Consider the following 15,362-nt stretch of genomic DNA (forward strand, 5'->3'; position numbering starts at 1 on the left):
CTGGTGAAAGGCAGCTCCACTCACTTGATCAAAGCCCTGGCCTGCTCATATGGGGCAATTTATTTTCCCATTGCAAGTCTGTAAATGATACCACAAGGTGCAGAACCACAGGGGAGCTGAGGTAAAGGAGCTGCACAAAATACTAACTGAACTACACCGTAAAAGCAAGATCTGCTGTCAGTCACAAGAGGAACCTGCTCACTGCAAGTGAGATTACATAAATACTGGTGATCACAAGAGGATTCAGTACAATAACCAGAACAAGACCAAAAAAAGGTAAAGAACTTACTTGATTTTTCTTCTTTAATGTTGTACTCCAGCACACCGGGAGCCTCGTTCTGCACTGGCAGGCGGACTGCAAGGACCATGTTGTTCACATTACCCTCTTTCCTAACCAAGAACATCTGAATAAGGAGAAAAGAATTAAGAACTTAGCTACACTATGTGAGCTTCTGAACTTTATTTTAGATTATTGGCAGTGAAGTTTTTCATCAGTACAATCCACCTTTAAATGATCTTATTTTAGCTTCATTCCACTTGGTTGAACTTTACACGACAAAAATAATGAATAAAGGGGCTTTTCATCTGTGAAATTCAGACCTGCAAAGGAGCCGGCAAAATTTCTATGCGTTACTGATGTCCCACTTAAGCCTAAGGCAAACTATTTCACTTACTGAAGAGTATAAAGCTACACCCACAATTTGTCAAGTGATGCTTCTTACATAAATGCTCTAAATCATGGACAATTCACCCTAGAATGTCCCAATTCAGGCCTAAAGCAAGCAAATTCCTTGTACGTAGAAAGGGAATGGATTCAATTGTTCATGAGTGGAACATAAGGCCAAAGGCTCTTGGCAGAGTCTTTCCATGGGACCAGTCATTCAGGCTGGCAGGGGCCTCAGGAGGGCTCTTGTTCAACCCCCTGTGTGAAGCCATGAGGCCAGGCTAAGTTGCTCAAGGCTTTGTCCAGACAGGTCTGGAGAACCTCCAGGGGTGGAGACCACACAACCTCTTCAGATGTGTCCCACCACTTACTGTCCTCAGAGTGTTTCCCTGTACCCAGTCTGAACCCCTCTGGTTTCAATGTCACCTCTTGTCCTCCCACCATGCAGTGCTGAGCAGAGCTTGGCTCCGTCTTCTCCATGACCTCCCTGCAGGTACCAGGGGGCTGCTGCTGTGCAGTCCGCCAAAGCTATCTGTTCTCCTGCTTGAACACACCCTGGTCCCACAGCCCGTCCTCAGCAGGGCTGTGCCCAGCTCGCTGCCCACCACCCCTGCAGGGCCAGCCAGGCATTGCCAGCCCAGCCCGCTGCCAGGGGTCTGCCTTCCTGGGGGCAGAGCTGTGCCTTTGCCCTTGTTGAATTTTGGAAGGTTCCTGCCTGCCCCATCTCCCCAGCTTGTCTAAGATCCCTCTGGATGGCAGCACTGACTTTAGTGTATTGACTGGTCCCAAAATCACAGAGCAGATGTGGTTGGAAGAAACTCTGGATATCATCTAGTTCAACCCCCATGCTCAAAGATGAATCAAATACAGCAAGTCACTCAGGACTGTGTCTTGATGGGTTTTTAATATCTCCAAGGATGGAGGCTCCACAGCCTCTTGGGCAAGCTGTTCCAATGTTCAATCATCCTGACAGTAAAACAGCTTTTCTTAATATTTAAACAGATCTTTGCATGTCTCAAGTTATGCCCACTGCACCTCATCCTTTCACTGCATACCACTGAGAATGGTCTGGCTCAGCCTTCTGTACTCCCTCCCATCAGGTATTCACACATGTTGTTAAGAAGCCCCTGAGACTGTAATGAACCAGTGGAACCACTGTAGCCAGTGGTTCCCACCAAAAAGGAAAAGGAGAAAAAAAAAGGAAAAAAGAAGGAGGAGGAAAGAATAAAGAAAATAGAAAGAAATAAGAAACGAGGAAGAAAGAAGAAAAGACAGAAGACAAAAGAAAAAGCAGAAAAAAAGAAAGAAAAAATATAAAGGAAAAATTAAAAAAAAATTTAAAAAAGAAAAATATTTCATTCTTTATATTGTGTGAGCTCCTAAGTGTATTCCTAATTAAAGCTCATTGTCAAGGATATTTTTAGCTTGTACCTTGAAACCACAGATACAAAGACAAAGTAATCTTCCCTTTTATCTGGTCTTTTATAGTAGGTTTTGGCAGGAGAGAGTCAAGGTTTTTTTATAAAAACTGAATTTAAAAAATGGGCTAATTCTGGAGTCTGGATATTAATGTTAGAAAGAAGAAATATGAGTTGATAAAAATATTAATAGACTACAATGCAGTGGAAATCTATCAAGGAAACACTAATTTATTGGGCACAGGAATTGAAAAAAAGGCTTGTCTAGAAGCCAAGACCTTTCTTTGCAGAAGCCCCAGTCATAAGGGCATCTCCTGTCACTCTGAAGCACCCATGCTAAACATTTGGGTTTAGGGCAGCTTTACAATCTCTCACGGTGCCATCATCTTGGCCTCTGCTGTTCATAAGAAATTGATCTCCATGGGCTCACGTCCACCAGCGGTGCAGAGAAAATCCAAACATGGCAAACAGACACATGCCTGAAACTGGCCAATGTCTAAAGCAGGGCAGCCCCCAGCTTCCACATCACAGCAAGTATCTGCAGGTAGGAAAAAGCTGTAGAGGGTCTCCCTTCCCCAGGTCCTACCACCCACGTGACAGCATGGTCCCTCTAACCACCCTCGAGAGGCTACCACGACCTCGGGTCTCAGCCAGCACTATCTCACATTGCATTGGTTAAGCGCTTCATATGAAATTAAATGTAAACAACAAAAGAAGTGAAACCTGGAAATGAATCACTTCTGTTTTCCTGATTGGCGCAACTGGTTGCCATGGCTCCAAAGGCTAAAATTGGACCTTGGCTGTTCAGATGGGAGGGAGGTGGGTTTTCTGAGCTGTACCTAACCCTACCGCCAGGGTCAGGGCCAGTGCACAAACCAGTCTCTTCCATTTTCACCAGTGGTGGGAAAGCTGCAGTGCTGATTCAGCTTCACGTGGGCTCAGAGCGGGCAGGAGAGCCTGCAGTTACCATGGGACACCTCTGATACAACAGCTCTTCTCCTACCTGCTTCAAGCTGCAGCTGGAGACTGTGCCCAAGGAAAGTGTGAGCAGGGGCAAGAGAGGCAAGGTTTATCCTCAAAGCTATTCCAGAGGTGGGGAATAGCCCTGCCTGCAGGGAGCAGGTAATGACCGAGGAGGCTTGGAGTCACACACCGCTATATCAGAGACAGTCACTCAGGTCTCCCTTTACAGTCAGTGAAGGAAAACAAATAGAACAATTTGCCCAACTTGTTTGAGAAGTCTGGTTCAGGGTGAGGTGTGCTGCACAGTCTGTGTTGGTCAGGTGAGTCCCACTGGAAGTTAGCACTTGGCTGTGCCAGCTTTTAGCCCCGGGGTAGACTGACTTAGCAGAGGGACAGGTCCAAACCTCCTCAGAGCTGGAGTGAGTGAATTCCCCTTGTGCTTTGGCATCAGCTCATTTGCACCTGCCATCCACAGACCTGACCAGGACACCCACTCCCTGCCATGGCTTACCTCCAAGACACCAAGGAACGGGAAGCTCCCTTTTCTACGGAGCTGTTTTCCTTAAGGAAGCTCTGAGCTTCGCATGAGTCTGCCATTTTCTAACAGTCAGCTTATGAGGACCAGATTGCAGTAAGAATGACTCCCAGCAGCTCCCAGAACTTAGGGGCCTTTTCTTCAGGGATTTTTATTTTTATTGCTCTAAATTAGTGTAGTCAAGGCTATGGTGGTGAATGGGAAGGCATCTCCATGCATCTACATGCCATTGTATCTGTCTTGCGCCATTGTGAGTGGCTAAAGTGTCAAAAGCTAATGGAATCAGAGAACAGTCTGCTAAATATTTTTTCTTCCACATGAAGAAAAGTGCTGCTCTCCTAACCAGCTCCACCAAGGACAGGAAATGTGGTTGTCTGAACTGAAACCGCTTTGGACTTACCCCAGCTGTTTCTTTGCCAAGTATCACCCCAGCCCTTTCCTGGTTCATATTCAGCTGAAGCCAGACAGGACAGGTCTTGATGAGTTTATCAAGGATGCTGATCCCTGGAAGTGGGAGGCAGTTTCGCAGTGCAGTGGCCTGACAGAGATGCGTCTCTTTTCCATCTTTGCTGGTATCTGTGATAGGGCTGAAACACAGCAAGGGAGTCCCTTGTAAGCAGAACTGCAAGTGGAAAACCTGGGGGGAGTAAGGTCTGTAAATGCAAACACACAGGCACACACAGAGGCACTTACGCATCAGGAGAATTCCTCGAGGGGCATCAGACCACAGACACCTTGCTACAACAGAGGCAAACTGGGTGCATGGGCCTCGACACAGATACACACCATCCTAAGAACTATGGCCTCATGCTGATGATGCACACTTGGGTTTCAGACCACAGGCTTGCAGGGTGCTTTGCGCTGAGGTCGGTTGATTTCAGCTCATCTATCCTCATTGCCCAAGAACAGGTACCCAGAGACAGAGGTAAGGGATGCACAGAGGCAGGCCAGCACTATAGAGGACAGAGCATGCCTGTCCCCTGGACTCCATCCTCCAGCTGAAGGGTCAGAGCAATGTTTCATGGCTTTGAAGGGAGTAATGCAGCAGAGGAAGAAGACCACAGACCTTGCTATCCTCTGGGAATACACCCCCGCCCCGAGTCACAGCTACTGTCTGAGGTGTGCAGGGGCCAGGCAGCCCGCAGCTCACCCTGTGTCCATGCCACTGTCAGCGCTTCTCCGATCACACAGGAGCTGCGATGGGCTCCCTGCATGATGGTCACTGGTGTGATATCTTGCCACACTTCCTCTCCGAGCCTCTCAGAGGAAGCCTGCAGACAGCCAGAGGCACCACCAGCTGCTCTTGCATTTTGGCAGCCACCCCTGTACCCAGCTTAGGTAGTCTGCAGAAAGGCAGACCAAGACATCTCACTGTTTAAAAATAACACTAAGCACTCCTCATTTCCACTGATGAGACTGTGCTGGTGCTGGTGATTGCAGAGGTGGATGCTCCTCCACCCCTGCACCCAGGGAGCCACCTGTGCCCTCTCATGGTGGTGGTGGTGGGGGAAATCCTCCACCTTCGCTGTAAATCACAGAGTACAGAAAGAAGAGGGAGGATGTGTTAGAATGCATTCAGCAGCAAGGTATCCACTGCAGAATAGCTATCCTTGCCAATTCCCAAAGGCTGATGTGCAGCAGGAGAAAAAGTCAGGGTGCAGCACTGCAAACAGCCCTAGGTTGCTCAGCATGACACAGCAAGTCCTGCCAGACAAGACTCAAAGGACACAGACATAGAAAACCCTTTCCCTGTACCAAGGGTGGGGAACGCAAACTCGGAGAAACACCAGAGGGACCTTCAGGAAGGAGAAAATGAAGACTTGATTTCCCTTTTTCCTGCCACATTTGTAATTTTGGCCAGTCCTAAAGCAATAATTGGAAACTCCAAAAAGAGGCATGGGAGGTGCTGAGTGAGAAGAGAGGGGCCATCCTGCAGCACCTCATGTTAGCAATGCCCAGTCACACCTCATGTCTCAGAGCTTATTCTCAGCTTTACAAGACGTAAGAATACAGAAATTACACTGTTGAGAACACTAAAGATCTGGGACACTCTCTCTTTTAGATTCCTGTTCTGACCAGACACACAAAGAACTAATTCTATTCCTTTTTAGTCCCTGCAGTCTTTTGACAGACTGGTATTAAATGCTGGTTTATAGCTATGCCACTGATTCAACAAAGTATTTATATACATGCTTAGCACTGTAGTCAGTGGAAATACTTGTGCTGAAAGGTCTGGTCAAAAGAGCTCTACTGGATAAGGCTACATCTCATGGATATGGGCTTCTCATTTGATTGATTTTAAAAGTAAAGAAAATGTAGGAGAACATACACAAAATACGTTTTTCTGCACCAGTTTTGCTGCTTAGATGTCAGACCTGAAAAGTGCAGGGCTCACTTTTGATGTGGTCTTACTTCAAGACTGTCTTTTCCTTTTTAAAGATACAGATCTTAAAGACATACATTTCAAATAAGATCGGACTTAAACTACTAAAAGAGAGTCCCTTCAAAGGCCTAGTCCAACGCAGCATGCTTATCCCAAAAGTTATTCTTTATAAAAATAGCCTTTCAAATCCCCAAACCAAAAGTGAGATTTTATTTTTAGTAGTTTTCTTCTTTTGCAACCCTACAGAGACACTTCCTTAAAAAGTACATGTTCCTTTGCAATCCCAGTTGCTGATTCAGGGTATCAGTCCAGAGAAGCTTGATTTTAATCAACCCGTTTTCAAGATCATAGACAAGACAGTGAGAATGAGAGAACTGTGCTTAAAAAAAGCAAACAGAAATAAGTGAAACACTCTCTCTTCACTTGTGATAAAAGCCCAGCTTGTCACACAGGTGAGGAAATTTCTTTCTGATGCGACAGCATATGATTTTTATCAGTATCACCTGAACATATAGAGTAAAACAGCAGAAGACAGATTTTGGAAGCTAACCTGATTCATGTCTCCTCTTCTTTCTTTACAGAAGAAACCAAAAGAAATGCCTAGTAACCATGTGAAAGGAAAACCTGTGTTGGATGGCAACATTCACATGGGAAAGAAGTAACGAGCTGAAGGAAAAGAAAGTTAAGTTATAATGAAATTGTCCATAACACTAAAAGCGAAGTAGCAAAATCTACTCCCCAAATTACTCACACAAGCATGAATCTGATCTTGCCAATGATGTGTGAAGCCGAGATCAAAATCAGGCCAATGCTGATAATGTCTTGCTGCAGGACATGCATTGCAATAGCTCCAGTGGTGCTGAATTGAATTGATACCCATCAATTATATAAGGTGAAAAGAAGAGGACCAGCAAAGCACTGATGCTCAGGAATCCCATTGCCTGGAGGGAAATGAGGGATATCAACAAAGACAAGGAAGTAATACAAAGCAGCTTGGACCTGGTGAGCACCAGGCACATAGTGACACTGGCATAGCGCTCCTCATGGGGGAGCCCAGGCTTTATGCAGGAAGAGGTACCCAGCCCAGTCACCTTGCCTGGAGTCCTGCTCACAGCAGCAATGCAGGTTTTTCAACAAGAGATTGGTGAAGAAAAATAACAGGGCTGCCCTTCCAACACATACGGCTGCACACCAGGCCCGTTGTCTAAGTTTTGGAGAATGGGTAAAAAACAGAAAGTAATTCCAAATTCAGACATACAAGATAAAAAATTAAGAACCTGAGAATATTTGTCTTAATGGAAACATCTCACGATGTGAGTGTGTGGGGTCTTTCAGTGCAGATAATTAAGGGCGGTGGATGAGGCTTTTTGGTAGAACAGGAACCCAGCCTTTTGGGGACCCTCAGGAATGAGAGTCCTGGTGTGGGATATACTCCCCTCAAAAGCCAGCCCAGAAGAAACTTTGCAGGCTATTGTTCCTGTACAGAGGAAGGAAAGGACTGCTCAGTGAAGGGGCAGGCCTTGACAGAAAGGAAAGGCATGAAGAGTCATTAATGGGATCATATTAAAACAGGGGAATGTTAGACTAGTTGCTTCCTAGCAGCGAGTTAGATGATGTGGTTCCCAAGAGAAGGGGAGAAGGATTGCATTGCCCAAATCTCTTAAAATGCTGTGTTTAGAGCAGTAGCAAACACTTTGAGTCAAATCCTGCACTGGCTAAGAAATGGGAGTGAATGACTTAACAGACCTTTTCCAGCTGTGATGCTGTGACCCATGACACGCCAGTTGACGCAGTTATGGCACCAAAGCTTGACTTCTTTCCTAGGCACAGCTGTCACAAAGATCCAGATGCTGGGCCGTGGGACTGCTTAATCCAGCAATTTAATCTGGCTCTGCTGTAGCTCTGTAGCTGCACAGAGAGGAGGGAGCCCAGGCAGCTCCTCGCTTCTTGCTGTGCTGCCAGTGGAAGGGATTTGTGGGGCACTGCGGTGAGCAGCTGGCCTTTGCTATTTCACTCACTCATAGTTCATGCATCAGATGATTTCTAAGCTCACGGTTTTCAGAAATAACACGCAACTCTCTCCTCCTTCTCTCACAGTCCTGGAAAACCCTTTGACTGATACAGGCAGGTGCTCGTTTTTGTCAGGTGTGGTGCAAAGCTGAAAAGCTGGCCCTAGAGCTGCCTGGCTTTCATTTCTTATTTGATTGAGTTCTTACTGCAAAGTACTTTTAAATCCTGCAGCCGCTCTGCTAAACTGAACTCGGCTGGGATGCAGGGAGCTGTGTGTTGCATACTGACTGGCAACACAGCTTAATTAATCGCACAGTGATTACATTCACACACCTGCTCCAGTTTGGCAGAAGGTATCAGGCTGATGATTGGAAGTAATAATAATGACAATAGTGATTTGAATTATTGCACAGTGACTGTACACTGAAGTAATGGCACCGGCGTGACTCATTGCTTTAGAAATTAAGAGCCACACTTGGCAGCTGAATATTACCAGAAATAATCAGAACTGCAAGGGGATATAATCCACGGAATTTCATGCGGGTGCAGGCCTGGGCATGGCTTTGCAAGGGACTTCAGGAATACTGCCACAAACTTGCTGACACTAAGAACTTCCTGGCTCTACTATATAGACCTGGTCACTTCGAGGCAGCTGAGACACACAGAAACTGTGTGCAACAGCAGCAGGGACTGTCAGATGAATTTTTCACTCCTGCCATTTTGCAGCTTCTGCCTGTCAACAGATCAGAGAAGATGCATCAGGTGTTATTAAATCAAATCAGAAACCAAATGCTTTGTAGTACAATGGTAAGTGAAGGCTGAGGGCCTTAGCATTGTTTAAATAAACCATGTGTAAGAATTAGAAGCTAGTTTTTTATTATTATGTTTTATTGCTTTTTTTTCAGTCCCCCTGAATGTTAGAAGACATCAAGACAGAGCAAGAGCAAGGGTTTGCTGTGCTATCCTCAAGGAAGAGATACTCCAGTATCAGATATATTTGTAGCAGAGCAGGCATAACAGATCTTCAAATGTGTGCTATCTATCTAGCTTGCTGCTGGGGGAGAAAGATGGACAAGTGGGCATAAACTCCATGTTCTAAGTGAAGAGCAACTTTTTGCACCAAAGCCACCTGGTACCTGAAAGGATACCATTCAGGGCAAGCCAGCTTGTGCCTGAAATGCTTCATGCACAGCAACACGGTTTACAAGGAGCGTATGAAGCAGGAGGAAAAGATAGAAACTCCTGATGCTGGCACACCAGTCCTGATGGAAGTAGATGGACAATGATGGTATTTTTTGTGGATGAAAGAGAGAGTTGGGAGTATGGGGCTTCATGGAGATGGATCAGATGGTGATAATGAGATTAAAAAAACTGACAGAAAACTCACAGCCCTGTTTTACATCCCATGTCACAACCAACCCAGTTGGACTTGGCTGCAAGGCTCTGTGCCGCTGGTGAGAGGCAGACCTCTCTATCGCTTTTCTTCTACGATTCTATGATTCTATGATTCTATAGCCACCTTCCTGCTGAAAAAAGCATGAAGTTCTACCCTCAGCACACTGGAGAAGGAACAGCTACATGCAGCAGAAGAAGTGCAACAAGGCTCAATCAGTTAGACTCTAGCTACATACATAGCTACCTATGCTTTCCTTGGTTTGATATAACTTCTGATTAGACTCATTAAAAATCTTTGGTCAGATACATGTGAATTCATGTGCTGTTACTTTCAGTTCACTGGGAGGGAAGTTATGCAATGCCCCAGCTAGAGGACATCAAGCTTTATTTTGCTTCCATCTCAGATGTGGTAATTTCTCGATGCCTTCTTGTTATTCTCATAAGACAGCCCATCTTTGCTCACTTGATCAGTTCAGATTAAATTAATCCAACATGGAGAAGAAGGATTCGTTTACTTTCTGAGCCTGGCTTGGGTCATTACTGTATACTCATTTCTTTCTTCCAACAGGTGGTGGAATTGAGGAACTGCATCCAACCTAGCTACAGGGAGAACACTGTCATCTGTAAACTTCTTGTGTCATTTCATCATAAAACAGGAAGAAGGAAAGGCAGCAAGAAAAAACCCACAGCACAACAGGTAACTTTGTGTACCAAATATTAACACAGAAAGTTCTGGCTTCAATGCTTTTTCATAATAGATCCAAGAGATCTGACAAAAGTCAAACCAACAAACAGGAAAAAAACAATGAAAAATCCAAAAAGCAGAAAGAGAAGAAAGTTCTGGAGGTCTCCATAGATGACCCTCAGCTGATTGCCACCCTTTAGTCAGAAACAACAAACAAGTTTCTTGTTGTCTGATAAGCAAAAAGAAAGGGAAAAGATCTAGGGTGTGAAGCAAGCCACAGGAAAATCAGATAATGGAAGTGACATGAAAGGCTCAGTATGACCCATGAGGCAGGCTTGCCTGTTCAGTAGCCCTTCCTATCACGCAGAATGCTTGTGTTACTGGTCCATGTTGGAGACAAATACTTAGCTCAGGAAGTTGTGCGTCTCAGGCTGTGGTCTGTGGACAACCTGTGGTTGGCAGAGCACTTCCTCTTGCTCACTGCTCTCCTTGTTTCCACTCTACTTTTACGTCCACCCTTTGTCTGTTTGGCCTTTGACCTATAGCTGATGCTCTGCAAGTCCAGGCCTTCATGCTCAGCCTGGAAAGCACCATGGTTAACAGCCAAGGCAGCAGGTGTTCCAGCTGCCAAAAGGCAAGGCAAGGCAAACCAAAAGCCTCCTAAACAGCCTAACACCTCACAGCTCAGCAAACCTGCCTGTTCTCCACTTTGTTACAGGCATCCTCAATTTCAGCAGTGAAGTTCTGCACCCTGCAAAGCTCACTTCTGTAAGCTTTTCTGTACCTGCCAGTGATTTTCGAGCTGCTTGCTTCTGTGAAGGCACACACAGACTGCAGGCATCCACCTCTCTCCAGCTGGACCCTGCCTGCACATGTTCACATCAAAGCAGAGCAAGCCACCACCCTGTCTGGCAGCTCCACTAATGGGCATAGAGGGATCAGGTGTGGACAGCTCATGTGCCCTTAAATCACTCACCATCTTACTGCGCTTTTACCTCCCCAGTCACAGAAACCAACAGAGGAAATCACAAAAATGAGCAAGTGCTCTTACACTCCTTGGGGAAAAGGGTGCAATGGCCACAGACAGTTTTCTGCTCACACATGACACCAGGTTGCTGTCTTACGCAGTACAGGGCTCTGTTTGAAGGTCTGATAGACCAGCGTCACACTGAAGTAACTGTGTGGACTTGCACTGCTGCCCGCAGAGCACAACAAGGATAGATGAGCTAGGTTTAAGAATGTTAGCTGATCCACAGGAGTAGGTTCTGCACAATAACATGGAGTTTGCTGGCAGAATAACTTTGCTTGTGCTAAGCTCTGGTGCCCTGAGTGCTGTTGTTGCCAGGTGGTTTCCCACAAACCACCCAGCCACAGGAGCTGCGTTACCTGCTTGGGTTTCTGCTCTAGTCACCTAGAGAGAGCTCCCAGTGCCAGGGTGCCCACCTCAGGTGCTGGGGGATGGCTCTCAGCTCCTCTAAAAGAGCTGCTCTTCCCCCTAAATTAGTCAAGCTCAGCTCCAAGTGCCTACAGTGAAACAGTGGAAATGCCCCTGCCAAAGACTCATGTTTGACCCTTTCAACAATCTTTTAACGCAGGAATGCTCTCAAGGAGCAAGCAGGTGCGACTAAATGTTTACTAAGTTGCTAGCTTTGCTGTGTTTCCTAGCTTCATTAGGTGTGCCCCTCCACTTACATACGCAAAGTCATGTATATTATAAAGAACTGCACATGCAGAAACTCCGCCAAACAAAATACAAGGTAATTCACATTACTTTTGGTTACCCGGGTCAATTCTATTAACACAAAAGCCTTATCACACTCATAGCCATGACATCGGCAGAAACAAGGTAAAAACAAACATCAGAAATTCCCTGAAGGAAGAGGCCTTCTTTCAAAGCCCTTTTTTTTGTTCTTCAGTCTAGCTGTTTCCTGCATTCATTAATGCAGAAACTAATGCAGATGGTATATGCTGCCTGTGGCTCCTCAGTGGACTGGGGCTATTATATCCTATTGACGTAACATGGCTTGGCTTGTATTCACCTCACAAATTATACTGCTATCTTTAAGTAACCTTACACATAGGTGTTTTTCAATCAACAATTTGTTTCAAAATATCTTATCAACCGTCTTTCTCTTTTTACTCAGTCAAAACATACTTTTGCAAGTCAAAACTACTTTGCAAGTTTTATTTGCCTACTCCCTTATTAACAACAGACAGTTGCTGTGTTAAAGATAAGCCCTTCTCCCCCATATTTGCAATCGGAGCTTTTCAGGTAATTTGTCCTTTGCCTATTTCAAACCCAAATTATTCTCTTGGGAATTTCAGCATATCAGCAAAACTAAAGATTTTTCTTTGTGTGCAGGCAATGAAGGATAATTTATACTTCTGCAAGGCCCCTTCACTGCAAAGAAGAGAGCTTCTGAAATGCAGGCCTAGCCAGGAGTTATTTCTGGCAAGGTCAGATAGGCCAAACACAGCACATTTTCCTTAACAAAAAGCTGCAAAAGTGTTTGCTAGATAATTCTACGTTGCCTTCTCTGGGAGGGTTTGTGAGGTGTTGGAACTGGAAGCAAATGTTTGAAAGAAGAGAAACCATGTCGTTAGCTGTAAGGACATAAGGAAGTCAGGGACCCTCCTCACTCTCTAGTGTCAGTGCACTGGAGAAGCCCAGCAGAGCCACCAGCTGGGCAGAAGACAAATGGGTTTGTTCTGTGCCTTTGAAAAACACCTGAAATGCTGCAAGCCCAGAGCACCCCCATTTTAACTGCAGGGCTGGGGCTCTTGACAGAGGGTTTGTCCTTTCTCAGCTCATCTGGCCAGGAAGGAAGACAGGAATGAAAACCCGGGGAATGCTTTTCTGTATTGTACTCACTTAACAAAGAGGGGAAAGGGAAACGGAAACTAAAGGGGAGGGAGAAATTTCCAAATTCAAACCTAATGAAGAATATACCACAGTTTTGCTTAAACAAAGCCATTCTGTTTCAAACAGAATTTCTATATTAGAAATTATTTGAAGCTGCATGACATATCAGAAACAAAATCCTGGGCAAAATATGAAGAGAAATGTTAGACTAGTTATAAAAATCAATGGCTTTCCTCACCCTGTGAGTAAAGTTAGCGTAGATATAAGACACGCAAGATACAAGGCACTAACCACACAGACTTGCATAAAGCTGAACAATCTTTCCCCCCCTAAGAAATGCAAATGCTTATCTTGGTCATGATTTGCAACTAGAAATGGCCATTTTGCCAAGAGAAATAAATCCATTGAACTTCCATCCTGCAGTATCTCAAGGAGCAGAGCACAAGCCTTGGGAGGTCCCCCCTCTCGCTAAGGCACCATGCAAAGGGTCTTCAAACCACTTATTCAGTCACTGATCTGCAGACTTACCTACACAAGAATATTCATATTTTGGATAAGATTGCCTTCCAGTGTCAGTGTGAATGCATTTCAATACATGGGGCCGTTAGTGGAAAAAAAACCCCACAAACCAAATAAACCCTAAATTCTGTGAACTTGCTTTTTATCTGACATTCTTAAGCCTTAACTCCAGCAATGTCATACTCCTCATACTTAATTTTGATTAGGCATTGGAGAAATCAGATCATTCTTTATGATCTGGTAGGATCCCTCCCTGCATTCACCCTGAGGCAAGGTTAGAGATCTGCCTTCCTGGGCAAAGGAGAGGAAGAAGAAAAAGGCTTCTTAGGGTTATTTCTGGGATATGGAAAGGTGTTCTGCCACAGGGATGGGAAAGGTGTTCTGGTTTGCTGAGTTGATTGACCTGACCTGTGGGTGGGCATGGCCCTCATAATCCTGTGCTGGTGGGACAGCCTGGAGTGAAAGGACTGGTTAGTGGAGCAGTGTCAGAAACTGCTGAAGTGTCCCTGCAGTGGCTGGGAGCTCAGCATGTGATTACAAAACCTGCCAAGCAGCAAGGCAAGCCTGTCAGCTCCCGCAGACCCAGCTAAACCACTGCTGGGCCCTCAAGCTTGTTCATTTAACAGTGTTTATGGTCACTTGTTCACTAGGGCTACAACGCAAATAAATCATGAGCTGTGAATTCACAGCAATTTCAGACAATCCATAACACAACTGCCTTGGTCATGTCCTTCCCAAAACACCAGTGCTGCACCCACCCTCACCTCCAGGCTGCCATTGCTTGTCTAACCCTGGGGCAATCTGGCTTTGGGGGCAGGAGGGTGGTAGGTTTGTGCTGAACATAGCTCTTTGGCCTGGCTCCCTTGCTCGGCTTGGTGATGCATGCACAAATAGCTGACTTAGATTCAGCCCACTGGTACCAGTCACCCTGAGTTACTCCCTAGAGCTGCTGCTTCTCCAGTAAGACCAGAGATCCTCATGGGTACACAGGTTCCTAAAGGGGACACAACAATTAAACACCTATAGTTAGCCGGGATGAATCCAGGCTAGATCTAGGTAGCTAGGGCTAATAGCAATGGGAGATATCAGAATGCCAGGCCAAAGGACTAACCCCTACCATCCATCCCTATCACTGGCTGCTCTCCACAGTGCCCCTCAGGCAATCCCTACCACGGTTTCCCAGCTCAGAGGACCTGTCCCTGTTGGGAGGGTAACACAGTCATTGCTTTCCCTTTGTTTGAGAAGGTTACCTACGAGATCCAGTCTAAAACTAACTTCTAATCCTTCGAAAGGATTACAATGGGAGTTCAGAAGGGACTTACAGCAAAACGTCCTGTGTTACATCTTTGTCCTCTGCACAGAAAGGAAAGACATCCAAAGCCAAGCTCTTTCTTGTCTGCTGATTCAGCAGGAGAAGCTCTGAGCTTTGCCTGGTTTCTGTATTTGTGTGGGGTATCAGGAGTGACAAATTCCTTGGGGAAAACTCAAGAGAGGGGAAAAAAAAGGAGAGAAGGGAGAGAGAAAAATTCTTGGCAGGCAAGATGAAAACTTGGGCCAGGTTCCAGGCTGTCATTTAACCAAATGTGGGTTAAAGGAGGGACAACCTTCTTTAGCCTAGAAGTCTGATAGCAATTTGCAGAGCAGTGTTGCAGGTAGCCATCAGTGCTAACAGTCTCCAAACTGCTATTTTTGGTATCTCTGTTTCCTTGGTGAATTTTCCCAAGCAGCGCACAAGGGGCTGCAGCTGCTTCTAGTTCTGCCCAACAACTGCTTTTACAAGACAAAGGCTTCAAAAGACTGGCTTTCTTCAGAGGACCACAGGAGGGGTGTACCTGAGCTTGGTGGTTTCCTTACATCTGGCAAGGTTTTCCCACCATCCAAAAGGTTGTACATATTCGGTTAGTTTCAACAAAGCACTTGAAATTCC

General features: G+C 45.5%; 1 protein-coding gene across 1 annotated transcript in view; it reads right to left on the minus strand.

Annotated features, from left to right (window-relative positions):
- Positions 1-15,362, minus strand: part of LOC115606378 (ras and Rab interactor 3-like) — a 171,661-nt gene that overhangs the window by 42,806 nt on the left and 113,493 nt on the right. The window contains exons 19-20 of the mRNA XM_030482218.1: positions 3,981-4,167; positions 290-404 (exon numbers count right to left, since the gene is read on the minus strand). Of these exons, the coding sequence (XP_030338078.1) occupies positions 290-404; positions 3,981-4,167 (302 nt within the window). The remainder of the gene's footprint in view (positions 1-289; positions 405-3,980; positions 4,168-15,362) is intronic.

The sequence above is a fragment of the Strigops habroptila genome, chromosome 4 (genome assembly GCF_004027225.2).
Source record: "Strigops habroptila isolate Jane chromosome 4, bStrHab1.2.pri, whole genome shotgun sequence".
NCBI lineage: Eukaryota > Metazoa > Chordata > Aves > Psittaciformes > Psittacidae > Strigops > Strigops habroptila.